Here is an 18,890-nt window from a genome sequence, read left to right as displayed (position 1 = left end):
GACTGCCCTCTGCCCACTCCCGGGGTCCCTGCCCACCTCCAGGCGGCCGCTGCTCCGCCCCACCACGATAAGGCTGCCCTGCAGCTCCAAGCTCCAGATGGAGCCGTCTGCGCTGGGAGCCCAGGCCAGGGACGGGGAGCCCTTCTCAGGAGGACAGACCCCGTCCTCCTCAGGGGTCAGGGGCGGCCCGGGCCCAGGGGAGGGCGGGCGCAGGGCTGGCGCGGGCCCCGGCGCCAAGCCATCCTCCTGGTACACGCGCTGCACCAGGCGGCTGAAATCATAGCCCGGGCCGTCACGAGCACGGCTGCAGCCGGCCCGGTGCCGGGGTTCGGGCTGCGCGGGTTCCAAGAGCCTAGGCTGCGCCGAGAAGTTGGTGTCGATCAGGCAGGTGAGGTCTGGCTGGTCCCCGAAGAGGGCGGGCGGCGGAGGGCCCCGGGGGCGGTGCCGCAGAGGAGGGCTGTCCCCCGGCTCCTCCGGGCCCCCCTTCCCGCTGTCGGACAGCCGTTCCCAGCTCTCCTGAGCCTCCAACGCGCTGCCAACGCCACTGTCGCGGCGCTGCCTGTCGGGGGGGAGGGGGGGGCCGGGATGACAGAGTGAGGACGGAAAGGGGTGACGGGCAGGGAGTGTGGGAGGAGGGTGGGGCACGGGTGGGGCCGGGCACCTACCCCGGGCGCGGGATGCGCGTGAGGCAGTCCCCGGTCTGCGCGTCCCACACACAGACGTGGCCCGCCAAGCAGCAGCTCACCAGCAGCATGCCGTCGCTGGCCAGACATTCGATGTCCTGCGGGGACGGGGCACGTGGGCATGGGCACAACCTGGCCCCGCCCCCGGCCCCGCCCCCCAGCGCTCACCAGGCCCCGCCCCCGGCCCCGGCCCGCAGCGCTCACCATGAGGTGCCCGCGCAGCACCAGCGGCACGATCTCCGTCTCGGGCGGCGCGTAGCCATAGTCGTCGCAGGGCAGCTCCCCGCGCCGCCGCCGGCCGGGCCCGCTGCCGGGCTGCCCGTAGTTGCGCGGGCAGAGCACGCGGTAGAGGCAGAGCAACAACAGCACGAGCACCATGCCGGCCGCCAGGCCGAGCGCCGCCACCCTGCGCGGGCGGGAACGTAGTTAGGCGCGCCGCCGGCTCCCGCCGACCACCCCCCCCCCGCCGACCCCCCCCCCCCGCGGGCCTTACTTGTACAGGGTGACGTCGCCGTGAGCCTGCGCCGTCCCCGGCGCCCTGGGACCGGCCTCCCAGGGCCCACCCAGCCCGGGCCGCCGCGGGGGCCAAGCGCTGCGGCCGTCCTGAGGGTGCCGCCCCTCCAGGGCCTCCCTGGGGTTGAGGCGCAGCGTGACCGGGATGACGGGCAGCAGGCTGATGTACCTGGGGGAGGGCGGGGGAAGGGGGCGCGGTCGGCGGGGTGCCTTCAGAAGGGCCTTCCCCGCTTGCCAGGCGGACTGGCTCAACCTGCCGGACTCCAAGCCCACCCTCTGGGGACGGTCTTGGGTGGGTGGGGGCGGTACAGAGTCCTGTCCCTCCCGGCCCAGCTCAGGGCACCCAACCCTGCTCTGGTACAGGCAGCAGTACCCATACTGCCGCCACCGAATGCCGGCAGCCCCCACCACCCATCGTGGCACAGAGCGGGGGAAGGCCCGCGCGAGTCGATCTCATTCCAGCCCAGGGGCTGGCAGCGGCCTGGGACTCCCTGGAGCACAGCGCAATGCTGCTGACTTGAGCCCTAGTTCCTACCTCACAACCCTATGCTGTTTTTCTGAAAGGAAACGCAGAATTCAAACCAGTGGGTCTCCCCCTCTGGAGCAGGTGAGCTGACACCGAGTGGGGAGGTGGCACCTGGCACCGCCCAGCTCACCTCTTGGCCAGGGTGATGTTGTAGTAGCTGAAGAGCGTAGGCCAGTGGCGGAAGGAGAGTTTCCTCCAAAGTTCCTCATCCTCAGGCCCCCAGGTTACCTCTGGCACTGGGCTGTCCTGGGTGCCCTCTGCTGGACCCCCAGGCTCGGGTGGCTCTCCCAGCAACGTCTGGTTCTCGGACAACTTAGGGGCATCAGCGGGGAAGATGGAGAAGGCAGGGTCCGGGTGGCTGGCAGGCAGCACGCCGCTAGGCACGGGCATGGGAGTCAGGGCGCCCTCGCCCAGCGGGCTCTGTTCTGTCACCTGCGCGGCAAGGTAGGTACGCAGCCCTGCTGGGTCCGTGTACACCAGGATGCCGATCCAGACAACCGTGCCAGCCTACAGGGGGCAGTGGGTGCTTAGTGTGGCCTCTGGGTGGCCCCGAGCCCCGGCAGCATTGGCCGTCGTGCCAGGAAGCAGCAGCACAGGGACCTCATGTCTGGGGATGGGGAGAGGACACAGGCCCCAATCTGTCTTCCCTTCTGCCTGGTCATGTCCTTTCACTACCACCTGGGCCAACTGCCATTAAAGGGACCTAGTTCCCTTTCCATGGTCACAGTTTGGGTTTCCTGGCCTAGAAATACAAAGAGCATCCTCAGAACTTCCCCAACCCCCATATCAAAAAGTGGCCACCATTCCCATGGTCAGCACAGCAAGAAGGACGGGCTGGCTGACCTGTTCCAGAGACACTTATGGGTGCGCCCATCCTCAGAGGACCTCAGTCCTGCTCCCTCTCACTGTAGCTCCATGGGGGCACCACGGCTGGCCAACGGCCAGCCCTGCTCCTCTGCTGCTCCCCAGTCCAGCCAGTGAATTATTTGGGCCAGAATTTTCTGATGCCTGCGCACTATGTAGCAGGGAAACCCTGCTCAGGGAACCATGGTAGTTCCAACCATGGTGGTTCCGCCCTGTCTACCAGGCTCCTGTCCTGGGTCCCTCTCGGGAGATGACGACTCTTCTACCTGATGCCCCCGGGGCTGCTTCTCCCAGAGATAGGCTTCACCTCAGAAGCCACCAGGGTCTGGCCAGGAAGGTACGGTGGGCAGCCTCCCAAAGTCAGGCTTCATGGGGCCATGATGGCCTAAGGAGCACCCCCACCTCGAAGGCAAAGTGCAAGAGTCTGGAGGGAACTGAGTGCTGGCCCTCGAAGGGCAGGGCAGGGGTGGCAGGTACCATGATAAGGCGCTGTGCCAGGCGAGTGCGGGCCAGGAAGTAGATGACACGCAGCCTCTTCGGGAGCCGCAGGTTTCGGAAGGACGACGGTTGCAGTGTGATGGTGTGGGGTGTGGACGGCCGCACAGCCAGCTGACGCTCAAAGCGTGCCGGCCGCCCCACTGGCTTTGCTGGGGGCAGGCAGGCCTCAGAGGGCAACCGCTTGTTCAGGTCTGCTAGCTGTTGGGGGCACGGTAGTCAGGGCTCAAGGCTGCACGGGAGGCGGGGGACTGCCCCTGACCAAAGCCCGCACTGCTCTCACCCCAAGCCCTGAGCATGGCGAGGGCCAGGGGGAGGCTGGTGGGGCAAGGCACAGCCCACTCCTACCTCCATTCGGCGAATGTCAATGGACAGGACAGTGGTGAAAAACAGCATCTGAAGGAAGAAGTCTGACACCAGGCCCACAACAGCAAAGAGACAGAACTCCTGGAATCAGAGATGAGGGGACACGATGACATCATGGCCTAGCACCCGAGAACCAGCTCCCTGCTTGCAGGCACCTCAGAATCTGCAAGGCAGTGGCAGGCAGAGCACAGCAAAAAAGTTCTGAGTCTGGGAGTGGCCAAGGAGGGACAGTGCCAGCTGCTCCCACTGCCCCACCAGGGGGCAGCAGAGACCCCATGCACCTTTATGCACAGAAGGCTGAAGAGTGTGAGCTTTCCCTACATCTTCCATCCCCCGAGAGAAGAGGGCCTGATCCAATCTTGAAAGCTCTGAGCCCCACCAGCCTGCCCCCCAAAAAAGCCCTCCCCCACTAACCTCCTGGCCCTGCTCAAATGCTATGACCAACACCTGCCTGGAGCCCAGGCTGACCCATCATCAGGACTCTCAGAAAGCTTCCTGGCCAGTGACTGCAAGGGACCAAAGTGGGCGAGAGGACAGGAGGGAATTAATTTCTGCCTTGAAACTGAATAAAGGTAGTCTCTCTGCTCCCCAAACTCTGCTCACATTTCAGCCTTCTTCCCCTGCCCTTCACCACAGCTGCCATTCGAATCTGGGGGGCAGAGGAGGGATCTAGCCCATGGTGGCACAGTGGCCAAGTCCGCTCCTATGTCACAAGATGGCATTATGTCCTGCAGATGCCCTCTGGGTAAAAGCCTGCAGCCCTCTGTTCTCTGCTCACCCCCACAACTCAGTAGGCCCACCAACGTTGGGGAAGGACAGGGAGGACATCACTCCCTTCCGTCAACCCCTCAAGCAACAGTCATCGAGTCCAGGTTCTGGCCCAGTGGAGGTCCTCCTCCACCTGCTCACAGCCCCACAGATGAGTGAGGCACTTGGCCAAGAGGAGGAGCCACTCTGAGCAATGGGTGGTGGCCATGTGTCTGGAGGCCACATATGGGGGTCAGGGCTAAGCCTAGGAAAGAGGAGGGCACAGATTCAGGGACCCCACGATGTTTCTGCCTGAGAAAAGAGAAACAGGTGTGACTGGAACTGGGCTGAGAACCTCTGAACCAGGGCTGCCAGGAGCACTGTGCACAGAACCACCATCCCGGCAGCAGAGAGGTCCCATCTCCCAGGTGAGGGTGCCTGTGTTGAGAAGGGTGCACCCTGCACAGAGCTGCACAGCTGGGGAACTGGTCAACTGCTTCTGCGCTCACCCGAGTGGCGGGCCCTGGGGCCTTACCTGGATGGCGGGCACCAGGGTGAAGTAGCCAATGAGGATGATGCCCAGCTCTGTGGCCATGTTCTTCATGATGGACCAGCTCTCGCTGCTTAGGCCTGCAGAGGACAACAACAGGGCCTTGGGGCCAGCACATGTCTGCGCACAACCTTGTGCTCCTCAGAGGGGAGAGGCACGGGGAGGGCGCCCAGCCTTCTGAGGCGGCGACTCCACCACGGCGCCCCTGGCTCGGGACGCTGCCGGGGCCCAGGCTCCAGGTGCTGCCATCACTGCACAGTCGCCATGAAGAAGGGGCCGAGGGGGGGCACAGAGGCAGGGTGCCAAGGTGAGCAGTGCCATCCACTCTGGCACAGCCGGCCTCCACGGACTGTCCTGTCCGGTCAGCACGGGCATGGTGTGAGTGTGCCTGCCCACACGTGGCAGAGGCCCGAGCAATGGAAGTGCCAGCTGTTCTTCCTCCAGCCCTTCCCCCATAGCGAGCCCCTGGTGGGAAAGGCACCATGTCCCCTGACATCCTCAGAGCTCCCCATCTAGTGCAGGGCCTGGCCTCTCACAGGAGCTCACGAAGGTTCCTCGAATGAATAAACAGTCTACCCTTGGCCTTGTTCCCACAGACCTGGGGTCCGGAGGAGGAAGTGCAACACTTCAGGCTTTCAGGCCTAGGCTCCCTGCCCACTTTCCTCAGAACCCCGATCCCCAGCTCCTGGCACTGAGTCCACGGGGCCTTTTCTGGCAGTTGTGGAGACAGCGTCTCTGAAGTGAGCAGCCACAGAAGCCTGGACCTAGTGTGGTGGAGTGTGGCAGGGAGAGAAAGCACCAGGTACCAGTCTGGACAAAGGGCCACTGAACACACGAGTCCCGCAGCAGAGTCCAGTTTGTGTTCTTACTGACATGTGAACCAGGACACGGTAAAGTCCAGCGACTCTTTGGTTCCTCAGGGCACACGCTAACAAGCTGCCAAGGCCTGGTGGCCCACACCAGATTACACTAGAGGGCAAAGCAAGGGTGACGTCTGGGGCTCCCCATCTCCCCCGCAGGAGGAAGCCCAGCACAGACCGCCCGCCCGCCCTGGCGCACCCCCACAGCCGGCCGTGTTACCTTGGGCAATGCGCAGCTTCACCTCGAGGTCCACTGGGGTCGAGACCACGGACTTGGTGAGCACCAACACGTTCTCTAACCCAATAACCACCACAAGGTAGGGGAAAATCTCTCTGAGGACAGAGAGGGAGAGGGTGAGGACAGTGCTGAGGAGGGCCCCCAACACAGGCTGGTTCTCAACAGGTTTGGGCCCCAGGAAGGCTGTGGGGTTTGAAGCCTGTAGTGAGAGGCAGCTGAGTGACTTCCAGAAGCACAGAGCAGAAACCCTAGACTCCCCCGCTATGCTACATAGGGCCTCTGCCTACCCAGTTCTCGGCTTTCAGGCCGGCAAGCATCCCTGCCTCTGACAATGCAGCACAGCGGAAGGAGGGCCAGAGGAGGCCCCAGCTGTCGGAGCAGCCTTCTCCCACACAGGACTCTGCTGGCCAGAGGAAAGGACCATGGCCGGGACCCCTCGGCAGCACTGCAGGCCAAGCCATCGGGACTAAGTGGAAGTGGAACGAGAGGAGCTCCAAGCCCTGCTCGGCTCTGGAGAGACTGTTTGGAGAACTGGTCCTAAAGAAAACTACTAAGCTCTCTGGGACCACAGGCTCACACCACTGGAGATGAACAGGGCGCACCAGCTGAGGTGTGTGCCTCATGGGACCTCTGCTGTGGGGCAATGGAAATGAGGGCTCTGAGGAGGCTCTGGCACAGCAGCCAGCCACGGGGGAGGGGTGTTAGCATCAGGTTCAGGAAAGGAAGCAAGTGTTCTACGAGTAAGGGAAGTAACAGAGAACACAACATTGCTGCTCCTGCAACTGGCCTGACAAGCCAGGGAGGGGACAGCCAGTCAGTGACCACTAACAGACAGGTGGGCGGGGCCTAGGAGACAGGGCTTCCAGCCGACTGGGAGATAAAGGACAAAAGAAAGCAAATATTGGAAAGGCGGCAAATTCAAGTGTGCTTGTGTCTTTTTTTTTTTTTTTTAAATGACGTTTATCCATCTATTTTTGATAGAGACAGAGAGACAGAGAGTGCATGCTAGTGCAAGCAGGGGAACAACCAAGAGAGAGGGAGACAGAGAATCCCAAACAGGCCCCACACTGACAGTGCAGAGCTTATGCAGGGTTCAAACCATGAGATCACAACCTGAGCCAAAATCAAGAGTCGCTCACTCAACTGTCTGAGCCGCCTGGGTGCCCCTGTGCTTATGGTCTTTTAAAAACTTACTCTGAAATGACCTATTCTATTAGTCACTTAAATGTTTTAATAGTAAAAAAAAAAAAAAAAAAAAAAAAAGGGGGAAAACCCGTGTGTGCCTTAAGCCATCAAGGAGTAGAATGCAGGAGTATATGTAATATGTGAACACACAGACACCTATATACACACACACACATCCAATACAAGGGTATACATACGCATACACACTTGTATACACATACACGAATACACGTTCCACATATACACACATGAATGTACACACACATGCCTATATATATGTATATATAGATATACTACATATACACGTATATGAATATAAACCCAGTAACTCAAAGGTAAAAAGTGTACCTCTTAAATGTCAAAATAACAACGTGAAGATACAGGGTAACGGCAAGCCCAGGGGCTCTCCAGCCTGAGGGTACTCCCTGAAGCTCAGCGGAGCCTAGTAGGGACCTACCCGCCATTGAGGGTGGGTGTCAGGCCGAAGAGTGTGCAGAGCCCCACAGACATGAGCAGCGAGCTGAGCACTGTGACCACGGCAGCGAGAGCCAGCCCCCACTTGGACTTGACCATGTCGATCTTGCCTGGAGGGCAGAGAGGGCACATCAGGGCTGCATCTCTCCCAGAACCAGACTCACAGGGCCCTTCTGTGCAAAGCTCCTAGGAGTAGAGTGTGCCCTGACAGCTGAGGAAGGGACGGTCCCTGGTTTAACCTAAGAAGAGGATGACCATGTATACTTCATACTTCCCAGTCTCAGAGGAAGAGTGTATCTTTTGGGAACCCTAACCCAGGAAAGATCTTTTCCTGAGAAGCCAGAAAAGCCATGGACCCACCCGAGCCCCTGAGACTCTGCTGGGGGATGAAGCCCTGGGCGTGTCTGACATCTCTCCCCAAGCCACCTCCAGAGGCAGGGAAGCAGGCGGTCTGGAATGCCCGTTTAGCTTGGAGGAAGCCCCTAGCCTCTGTGCTCTGGACCTACGCGTAGAGAAGTAGATGTAAGCAAACAAGATGATGTAGGTGGTCACAAGCGGGATGAGTTCCGCGATGCCAATCTCCTCCTTGAAGTGCACGTGGACCAGGCTCTCCGCCCGAAGGGTGCAGTTGGGGCTAGGGTGCAGGAGCATCAGACGGGCCCGCAGGCTGCCCAGGAACCTGGTCATGGAGCAGGTGGGATAGATGGACCGGCCCTCTTGGGCCAGGGGCAAAGGCAATCCCTGAAAGGAAGGCCCATCAGGGCTTCCCTCCTCCCCATGTTGGAGGGGGCTTTTCTGTGGTGTCCGAACTTCCTTGCAGTCTCTAAGGGGTCTTGGAAGAATTCTCAAGTTGTCTCAGGAGCCCCCAACCCCACCCTGCCCTGCTCCTTCCTCAACGTCCCTTTCCCAACCTATCAATGCCAAACACCCACCAGGACAGCCAACCGGAGGCATCTCAAGCACTCTCTCCCTTGCTAGGGAGCTGCCTACAGCACTTTGCTGGGGAGGCCTGAGGCCACATGAGGCTCACTAGTCTCCAGCTGGGGACCCCTGCCACAGGCTCAAGAAAGCCCAGTGGAGGCATCAAGACACTAAATTTGCCAGCCCTGCCTTAGTCCCTATTCTTAACCAGGAGTCAGGTCACCCCGCTCAAATGTGAAAAGACAGCATCCCTCAATCTAAGAGAGAGAAACATTTCAACAGGAGGCCTGAAAACTCTAAGTTCCCAGGGGGGCATTCTGGACACCCTAGACCAGAACAGGGACTACTCAAAGCTTCATACCATTCCCAGCCAGGAGCCCCGAGCCGACAGCCTTACTTGGCATGGTAGCGCTGGAAGACCAGGGTAATGGTGTAGGAGACCATCCTCTTCCTGGTGTAGAGGCTCACCCCGCTGTACTTCCCAGGAACACCAAACAGCAAGTCTGCAAATGGAAACCAGGAGGTACTGACAGAAAAAGGCAGCTGCCGTAGAGCCGCCAAGGACCCCTCCCACACCCTAAAAAAAATAGGGTAACCCTGATCTGTCAGAGCACCCATCAAAAAGGACATAGTGACCAACAGGCACCCTTGCGGGCCCCTAGGGAATCTGCCCTGGGGTACCTTTGAGCGTGGCTGAGGTCTGTAGGGTTTTGGGCTCATGCTGGTGGATGGTCCCGATGATGTCAGGATCAGCATGGAAGCGTTCCCGGTCATTCTGCCAAAAGTTCCCAGGGGATAGCAGCAGGCACCCATGCTCAGGAAGTAAGTTCCGGAGCTTCCTGAGGCCAGGCAGTAGGTCGGTCACCTGCAGGCATACCTCCTCCAGGCCCCTGGTCCCGGAACTGTGCAGGACATAGGACAAGGCATCTGTCGTGTCTGCGAGCACAGGGCAGTCCCACTGCACTTACAGAGGGACCCTCTGTCATCAGGTTCCCAGATGCCTGGTATCTCTAAGAGCCTAAGGATTAGGGCAGCAGGAGAAAGTTCTTTTAGGTGGCCAACAACCAAACCATGTGGTTGACTGACCTCCAAAGTACATTTGGGGCCCAAGCCTCTCTAAGTAAGTTCTGGGAACATGCACAACCTCCCACCGATGAAGACACCTCAGCCAATTCAGTGGGCAAAGAGGCGAGGGTGAAAATTAGGGGCTTCATTTCATTCACCAGAATGCAGGTCAAAGCCCTCAGCTAACTAAAACCCAGCGGAGCGGGTGAAGCAGCCTGTGAAGGCAGCACAGGCTGGGGAGCGCCACCAGGGCTGGGGCTTCAGAAGCGATCCCCAGGGGAAGTGTGCTTCTCCTCAGCTCGGCTACCACTACCATATCCACATCTCATAACCGTTGGGCAATAAGCCATCTGAGGCGCGAGGCAGGCAGTTCCCCGTCAGCTCATCACAGGGTCAGCCCCGTGGACACCTACTCTGTCTGAGACCTGCGGATGAAACTATGTGTGCCATCCGTGTAGGTCGAGGGGTAATGGGGCCACAATGTGAAAGTGGCTCACCCGCCACTCTCACTTGTGCAATTTCTACAGCACTGGCTGGTGCAGTGGAATCACACCGAGGACCGTATGCCCTCCACCTTCAGTAGGGAACAGATTCAGGGAGGCTGGGGGCACTGACAGGGATACCTGTCTCTCAGCACGTGGTTCCGGATCTCTTCCACCAGCTGGAATGCCCGGGACAGAGGTGAACGAAACACATCTACTGCCAGGAGGTTCTTGTGCCAGGGAGACACTGAAGACTTCACAAATATCTGCTGGATATAAGCCACCGGGGCACCCACGTACTGCAGAAGAAACAGGGCAGGGGTGAAAATGTCAGCTTGGCACATGAGGGAGAAACGGGCCCACACTCAATAAGGATTTACTGAGCATCTACTATGGGTAAAGCACTGTGGGGCCCAAAGGATGGGCCTTCAAAAGTGAAGACATCTCCAAGGGGTTCTTTGCAATTTATGAACCACATTCCTACACACTCCCCCATAGATCAGGGGTCGGCAGACTATGGCTACAGGCTAAATCAAGCCCAGCGCCTGCTTTTCTAAATCAAGTTTTACTGGAACACAACCAGGCCCACTCCATTCCGTCCTGTCCACGACTGCTTTCCCACAATAATGGCAGAGGTGAGTGTTCACAACAGAGACCGTGTAACCCACAAAGCCTCAAACATTCATCATCTAGCCCTCTATGGAAAACGTCTGCCGAATTCACAGTAGACCATCAGCTCCCAACAGGGTGCAGCCTGTCTTACTGATCCTGCCATTTGCAGGTCAGTGGTTTTTAAAGACCGAAAGACCCAACTTTAAATCCCAGCTCTCCAAGTGTATGGCCCTGGAAACATTTTTGACTCCTCTGGATTTCAGTTTCCTCACTGTGAAAGGGGGGTGACTGACATTCACCCTGCAGCATCAAGATGCACACACATCTCACACCACACAGACACACGTGTGTATACAAATAGCACGTGCAGAGACAGGTACTAATGGACATGTTAGCAACAGACAGTGTGGCACATCATTTCATCAACCCCCCACGATAGTCCTCTGAGACGCAAGGTGACTAGCTGGGGCTTCATAACTCCCGCAGGGTGCTGCAAGGTCTCAAACCCATGTCTCCTCAATGGACATCACACACTTTTTCACTAGAACCTGCCATCTGCCCTGAAAGAGCTAACAACAAGCACCTAAGTAACCAAAGTGTTCAGACATGTCTCAGGCAAGCCAGGAACTCCCAGTGATGGAGCGGTCATGGAGCACCCCCATAATGAGGTACTGGATTAGCCGTGGCAGGATTACAGCCAAGGGAGAAGGTGAGTGGAGCCACGAGGTGGGCAAGGACTGGCAGGAGAGGGACGGTGAGGGCCTCAGGGGTGCCAGGGACACTGAGAGCACAGACGGTCTAGACAGCACTAAGGAGTCCTGTCAGGTAGTAACACAAACCACAGCTAAGATGAGGGGTGGCTATGATGACGCCTGACTGAGCTGCCTGGATTCTAACCTGTTGCCAAAGAAAAGCCCCTGAGTGCCTCTGAGATGGTGACCAGATGAACGCAGTGCTCTGGAAGGCTGCCCTGGAGTTACACTGTCATCCAACTGGAGGCAGGGAACACCGTCCACGGCCGTGACGTACTGTGGTGCCGGCTGGAGGGAGCTGAGAGGGCGATCCCCACACCTGTGCCGCCATCAGGGACTCCACAGGGTGGGAGAGTAGATGAAAGGCCACTTAGCCCCTCGATGATGCCTGACTACAGGTTATCACACAGGCGAAGGTCAGGATGCTGAACACGAATGGCAAGTTAAGGCCTCCTGGGCCCCTGGACACAAAGGAACAACTCAAGGCAACCACTTACGGCTTTGTGAAGTTTACATTTATGAAGCCATGTCTTACAAAGGCTCTGGGGACAGAAGGCTGCACCTGCTTTGTCATTTGCACCGGACTCAGGCTGCTAGAAGCTGCCTAAAGGCACAGAGGAACCTGGATGGAGCTCACTGCCGCAGGCTCTGACCTGAATAGCAGCTCATCGACTCAAGTCCTCACACAGGCCTGAATGGGGAGGAGCTGTCTGGAGACCAACAGCTCAACGAGGAGAGCCATCCCCAGGGCAATCATCCTCAAGCCCTGTGAAGGACACAGCATATCATCCAGGGACAGCATGACACCAGGAAGCCTCCAGACCTGGGTTTGTTCCCACTGGACACAAGGCTGTGACTGGACATACCACCTCTTCTGCCTTCCACTTCCACCTCCACCCTCAGGCCCACCGTGCAACTGAGCCTGTGCAACTGAGCCCTTAGTTTCTGGGTGCAAAACTCCTTCTAGCTCCTGGGCCCTCCGCTTCTTCTCCAGCCTCCTTCCCACCCAGGCACCTTCTCCCCAGCCAGGACCATTCGGACCACCATTTCAATGAAGTACTAATGAACATCTCAGAAACTAGAGCCCTCTCCCTGGGCTCTAGGGATGGCTCTAGGAGTTCTAGGAGCATACTGCTTCCCAAATATTTTTAAGTTTCTGCCTGGAAGTGTACATATTACTACTATCATCATCAGTTTTAGGCGAGAGGATCCAGGCTTTCATCAGATTTTCACAGGAACATGTAACTCCTTCACCCCAGACCTCTCTCTCCTTTGTCCTTCCACCAGCGCTGGGTAAATCCACAGCTCCTTTGTTTGCATGCCTCAGGCGGCCAGCCTCAACAAACAAGAACCATGTACCAGTGATTCTTACTGCACATCCCTGCTTCCCGGCCTTGGCCTCCTTCTGCTGGCAGCCTCTTGATACACCCTCCCTGACTTCCAAATGAACTTCTCAAGCAGCTATTCCAAGTTTTTCCAACTCTTCCAAGATCTTGAGTCCCCTCATTTATCACGATCGTAGCAAACTCATCACCCAACATATGTGCCCGCAACCCCCTCTTATGGGCATCAAAATTCTCTTACAGTGGTTTATTCAATAGGCATGCGCCTAACTCTTGTCATTCACTACCTCAGTTTGGGATCCCCAGTAGCAGACCCTAAGCTGGGTGGTGTATTTGGAAGGTACAGAAAATACAGGAAGGGGAGTAAAGGCAGGAACAAGGGAGGGAAAGCAGCCAACAAAGGGTGTTCCTGGACAAGTGACCTCTGTCGGTAATGGGGTTTAGCTGAGTCATCCCATCTGAAAGATCAGAGAGCTGAGGTATTACATACCAACCCCTGCAGCTACTGCTTGAGTGCTGCTCCCAGGGGGCATGAATCCTCCAGCACCTCAGGCCTTCACCAGAGATGCTCTGATGTATGAGATGCAGAAACTGGTGGCTGGAAAGCAGGCAGGCAGGCACTAAAATAAAAGGGTAGCCGGGATGTGGGCAGGGCCCACCACTCACTGCACTAGGCCCTACCATAATCACTACTGGACATTCAAGGGAGAAACAGACATGGAAACAGACACAACACATGGTATCCAAAGTGAGCAATGGAGGAAGCATAAGGGCCAGTGGATCCAGATGCCTGTGGGCAAAGAGGGCGGACTCCTCACTAGATGGAGGCTGTGGCAGGTAGTCTTCTAACACGGCTCCAGTAACCCCCACCTCCTGGTGCTCCTGCCCACAGGCAATCCCCCTGGAGAGAGGGCTACACCCAGCGACCTGCTTCTGGCAAACAGACTACAACAAAAGTAATGACATGTCACTTCTGAGACTTGGTTACACAAGACTATGATTCTTGAGGACGTTATGCTGGGTGAAATTAGCCAGTCAGTACTGTACAATTCTACTTATATGAGGTACCTAAAGTCGTGAAATTTATACAGACAGAAAGAATGGCAGGTGGCAGGGGTATTAATGGGTACAAAGTTTCTGTTTTACAAGACGAAAAGTTATAGAGATGGATGGTTGCACAACATGAATGTATTTAATACCAGTGCACTATACACTTAAAAAGGGTTTAGATGATAAATTTTATGTTGTATTTTGCCACACACAAAAATAAAAATTGGAAGGAAAAAGGACTATGATTCTTCCTCTGCCCCCCTCTTTTGGAACCACCACTCTGATGAAGTCAGCCATGTGTCAGCTGCTCTGGAAGGTCCACGAAACAAGGAACACCCGGTGAGGAATGAAGACCCTCAGCTCAACAGCCTGCAAGGAGCCTGTTGCCAGGTGGGTGCTGAGAGAGCCTGCAAGTCAGGTGTCCCCACACCGGGCTTGGAGAAGAGTGCAGCCTTGGCTGCCACCTTGAGTTCAGCCTTGGGAGACCGAGAGCTATGGGACCCAGATAAGAAAACCAAGGCCCAGAGAGACAACAGGATGCGTCCAAGGACACAGCTGACAGACAGTCGAGCCAGGATTAAAGCCAGGGCTGCCCAATTCTCAATCCTGTTGTTTCTCAACAGCCAGCATGCCTGGGTGGTTGGGAACCATGAGAGTTCCTGCAGGAAACAGATGGGAAGGCCCAACATGAGCAGTGTAGGAGGGGAGCTGAGGTCCTAGGGATCCCTGGGGTCTCTGGCCACCAGCACTGACAGTATGAGGCCCCTGACCAGGGCTCCTTGGAATTCCTGTGTCCAGGCTCAGCCAGCCACCACAAACATTGCAATGCTGCCCCTGGTAGCCTAACCAGCTCTGCGGCCTGCCAGGTAGGGCTTAGTGTGAAGTTCAGGTTTCATGATGACCTGGTCTGGGAGAGCCAGGCCAGTGCAAGAGACCTCAGGCTTGTTTTGTTTAAAACACAGTCCTTCCTTTACATGCAGACAGAGCAAACTCCAGGGAGTTTACCTTCACACTGACACACCCAGAAGCTCTCTTCAGAACATGACAGAGGACTCCTGTTAACTCAGCTCTTCTGGAAAACGTGGCTGCTGATCTGTCCTCCAGCCCTGGGCAGGTAAGCGGGTGTGGTGTGGTGGGAATGGCGGTCTCAGGGGACCCACCTGGGTTCAACTTCCAGTGTCAGCCCTGGCTGTGCACCTTGGACAATGGTGTCTACATTCTCTAAGCCCCAGTCTCTTACTAGGGAACAGGGATGGAGTCCCAGACCTCACGTCATCACTGCGAAGACCAAACAAAACAACACATATAACCATCTGGCAAAGTGGCCAAAAACAGGTCACTTATATGTAGTCACATTATCATGGCTTAAAACTATTATAATTGGATTTGGCATCTCCTGAGGATCTCTCTCTCCATCCCTTGCACACCCCGACCCTTTCCCTAAGCATGGTCACCTCTGTCTCTAAGTTTCTCCAAGTTCAATACAACTGATCTTCTTATCGCCACTTTCCTCAAGCTGATGCTTCTGGGGGACTGGCTTCCCACTGCCCAATTAAAGTTGAAACCCCACAACCTGGGGTTCAACTTGGTCCCACCTTATCAACTATCATGCTCCAAGAAAAATGCCTCACTTTACACTCTTAGTCTGCTAAATAAGCCGTGCTGTTTCTCTATTCAACAAGAAGACTTTCTTGAGCATCTATTATGTTAAAATGTTGGACTATATACGTTTGAATGGAAAATGATCTCTAGTGGGTGGAAACAGAGCACAGAGGGGAGACAGGTCACGAATCTGCAAGAGAGCTGGGGAAGGCTTCCTGGAGACAGTGGCATCTGAGCTCAGGCTAAAGGATAAGGAGTGCAGGCCTGGTGCGCCCCAAAGGGCAGTCCAAGCATGTGAACTTTGGTCACCCTCCAGAACTTTGGCCAGATCTGATCAAGGACAATGACAACAGTGCTAGCCACAAACATGTGTCAAGTGCAAGTGATGGGCCAGGCACTGCACTAAGCCTTTGCATGCCTTCATGTAATCCTCTGACAACGTCTAACGTAGGTATGATTATCATCCCCATTTTCTGAATGCAGAAACGAGGGAACAAAGGTATTAAGTAACTTGCCCAAGGTCACACGCGTGTGCAAAATGGAAAGTCTCTACCATTTCTGCTTTGCTCTTCCCTTCCGTTGGTAGAAACATCCCTCTTTCAGAAAGAAGTGTCCCTCTGAACCCAACAAGGCTACTGGTTAGTGATTCCAACAGAGGATGGGCCTAAGAGCACCAGGACCTGGCAGGGTGGATCAGAGTCCCCTCTGCGGGACACACAAAAGCAAAAATGAACACTGCAGCTGTCATCACACTATGGGGCCACTACAGCTAAAGGGGAGAAAGACGACTGTACAGAAAGCCACCTCCAGCATATGGAAAGACTTACAATTCAATAAAAAGAAATCCAAACAACTTCATTCAAAATGGGCAACACCTAAAAACACCAAAGAAAGATATGCAAATACAATAAACACGACATTAGTCATCTGGGAAACGCAAATTAAAACCATAGGGAGATTACTCTATACATCCATTAGAAAGCTTTTTAAAAATTTTGTGCCAAGAGTTTTATGGCCTGAAGACTGAACTTTAATGTTTGGGAATGTAAAAAATAACTTAAGAGGCTGACGGATGTGGAAAGAATGGCATTTCTCCTCCGCGGTCTTCCCCAAACCCATACCCCAGTCTAATCTAGAAAAAAACAGACAAATCCCACTGGAGGAGCACTCTACAAAATACCTGGCCGCCACTCCAAACTGTCAAGGTCATCAAAGATAAGGGACGTCTGCAAAACTGTTGTAGCCAAGGGAGGCCACAGGGAAAGTAACCACTAAATTTAATGTGGTGCCCTAAATGGAATCTTGGGACAGAAAAAGGACATTAGGTAAAAACTAAGAAAATTTGGTTTCCTTAGTTTTCCTTAGTGACAGTTTCTCAGAATTTCTTTGTTTTTGATAACCTTGACAATTTTAAGGAGTAGTGGTCAGGTACTGTATAAAAAGTCCCTCAAGTGGGATTCATCCAACTTCCCATAATTAGGCTGGGGTTATGGGTTTCTGGGAGAAAGACCAGAGGTAGAGTGCCTCACCTGTCACACATCAAGGGTATGTACTATCAGCCTGATCTATCACTGCTGACATTGACCCTGACCTCCTTGCTGGGGAGGTAACTGTCTGGTTCTCCACTGTAAAGTGATTCTTTGCTCCCTCTCTCCATATAGTATTCTTTGGAAGGAAGTCACTACGCACAGTCCATGCTTAAGGAAGAGAAGTTATATTCTAATCCCTTGAGGGAGAGTATTTACATAAATTATTTAGAATTTTTGCCTGGATTTATCTATTTTCCCCCATTTACTTAATCACATGAACTCAAGATATTTTATACTCTGGGTTATAATCCAGTACTACTTTCTTTTATTGCAAAATATCTTTTGTTTTCCAGCACTGGCCATTGGGAACTCTTTCAGTTGGCTCCTGTGTCCCTTTGACATATATTTATTTTGAACTGACATCTTTGTCTTCTCTTTCTAACCAGACAGATCTCCCCAGAAGCTGTGAGGCTCTACGTGTCCCCTAGATCATCCTGCTGGGTACACTGCAGAATGTAAACATATGCTGAATACAGGAATGAATGGAGGAATGAAGGATGTTCTGGTTCCTTAGTGGGCAGCAGGTGCTTGCATTGTTGTGCCCAGTGCCCGAGCCTCCTGATTTTCCTTTGGAAATGGTCCTCTCTTGTTCTAAGCCTAGTGATGGTGACAACTAGCTGATGAAGCCAGTCAACAAAGCACCACCTTCATCACAGGATTTGGGTTGGGGACAGGCAAGCTACCTCACTTAGATACAACCTGGCACCTTCTCGTCCTGCACTGGATTAGATATTGCAAGAACATAAGGCTCAAGCTGCCGGAGCTTTTAAGCAGATCAAGAGTGGAGCCAAAAGAGCCGAGAGGTGAACTCCTTTTGAGGCCCAAACCATAGTGTTCTTGAGTTCTAGGACTCTAAAAATTCCTTTTGATTACTCTGGTTTGAGCTGAGTTTTCTGTTCCTTATAACTAAATCAGTCCTTACTGCTCCTATATTGCTGGCCTGAATTTTTATCATGGATGGTCAGTGGAGGTAAGAGAACTGACCCCTGACTTGCAAAACACTAGGTGACTGCACTGAGGCCTGGGTCCTTCTCAATCCTTCAAGGGGTGGGGGCTCCAAAGAGAGAGAAAACAGCCAATCTTCTGACTGCTGAGCCCTGAAGTTATTTGTACACCTACTTACTATCATCATCCCAGACCAATGAAGGGCATTAAGGAAGTTCAAAGAGCTCACAAACAAGTCACCTCCCCAACAGCCGTACCATTAAATACCTACCATGTATTATCAGGCCAACCGAACTCTTCTAGTCATGAAACATCCACAAACACAGACTCCCCTGTTGTGACCACAAACCATCAGTTCCACAATGTGGTACAACTGCTTCAAGAGATTAATGAAGGTAAAAGGTCTGAACCAAGAAGGTCCCATAGTGAGCCAATGGTCAAGCTGGTACATGAAGTTACAGAACCAGTTTCTGCCAGCACCACACCATGCTCCCTCTGACCTTCATGGACAGAGTCCCATTAAGCCAGATTAATATATGGCTTAACACACACCTATCTTACCAGCTATGTCTCTATTTCAGCAACAGTAGGGGCAAGTTTACAACAAGTTACCTGACTGCTATATTACCTATAAAGGACAGAGAGGAATGTATCATCATTGTCAGAGACAGGGCGGAAAAGGAAGAGCTCTGTTCCCCAGGCTTTGGTTTTCCTCCTCAACAATACACTCAGTCCAGCACAAATCCATGGGACCAAAGCACAATGTATGAAGGAAGGACACTTCATCTACTACCTGGCAGGTAAAAGCTTTCGAGATGGGCTAATCGAGCTTGTAAGATTTCCAAATAACGAGTCCAGCGTCACAGCGGGCTAAGTCCTCTACCTGAGACCCTCAGCTAGAGCAACCGTTACGTCCTCGGCTACATCAGTGCTCAACTCAGAGGCAATCAACTGAGAATACTATGGCCCAGAACAAGCAGGGACCTGGGGTCAGGAGTCCTGGAGTTCTGATCCAGTGCTGACCCCAT

The 18,890-nt window shown here is 54.7% G+C and overlaps 1 protein-coding gene across 3 annotated transcripts in view; it reads right to left on the bottom strand.

Annotated features, from left to right (window-relative positions):
• Window positions 1–18,890, bottom strand: part of SCAP (SREBF chaperone) — a 70,146-nt gene that overhangs the window by 3,454 nt on the left and 47,802 nt on the right. For all 3 annotated transcript variants that reach the window (XM_027038576.2, XM_053219512.1, XM_053219513.1), the window contains exons 4-17: window positions 10,111–10,268; window positions 9,104–9,324; window positions 8,820–8,925; window positions 8,008–8,180; window positions 7,485–7,611; window positions 5,825–5,937; window positions 4,730–4,824; window positions 3,430–3,528; window positions 3,064–3,282; window positions 1,853–2,229; window positions 1,177–1,365; window positions 888–1,089; window positions 666–781; window positions 37–559 (exon numbers count right to left, since the gene is read on the bottom strand). In XM_027038576.2, the coding sequence (XP_026894377.1) occupies window positions 37–559; window positions 666–781; window positions 888–1,089; window positions 1,177–1,365; window positions 1,853–2,229; window positions 3,064–3,282; window positions 3,430–3,528; window positions 4,730–4,824; window positions 5,825–5,937; window positions 7,485–7,611; window positions 8,008–8,180; window positions 8,820–8,925; window positions 9,104–9,324; window positions 10,111–10,268 (2,718 nt within the window). The remainder of the gene's footprint in view (window positions 1–36; window positions 560–665; window positions 782–887; window positions 1,090–1,176; window positions 1,366–1,852; window positions 2,230–3,063; window positions 3,283–3,429; window positions 3,529–4,729; window positions 4,825–5,824; window positions 5,938–7,484; window positions 7,612–8,007; window positions 8,181–8,819; window positions 8,926–9,103; window positions 9,325–10,110; window positions 10,269–18,890) is intronic.

The sequence above is a fragment of the Acinonyx jubatus genome, chromosome A2, assembly GCF_027475565.1.
Source record: "Acinonyx jubatus isolate Ajub_Pintada_27869175 chromosome A2, VMU_Ajub_asm_v1.0, whole genome shotgun sequence".
In the NCBI taxonomy this organism is placed as follows: domain Eukaryota; kingdom Metazoa; phylum Chordata; class Mammalia; order Carnivora; family Felidae; genus Acinonyx; species Acinonyx jubatus.
The sequence above is the reverse complement of the archived record's forward strand: the minus strand, read 5'-3'. Positions and strand labels throughout refer to the sequence as shown.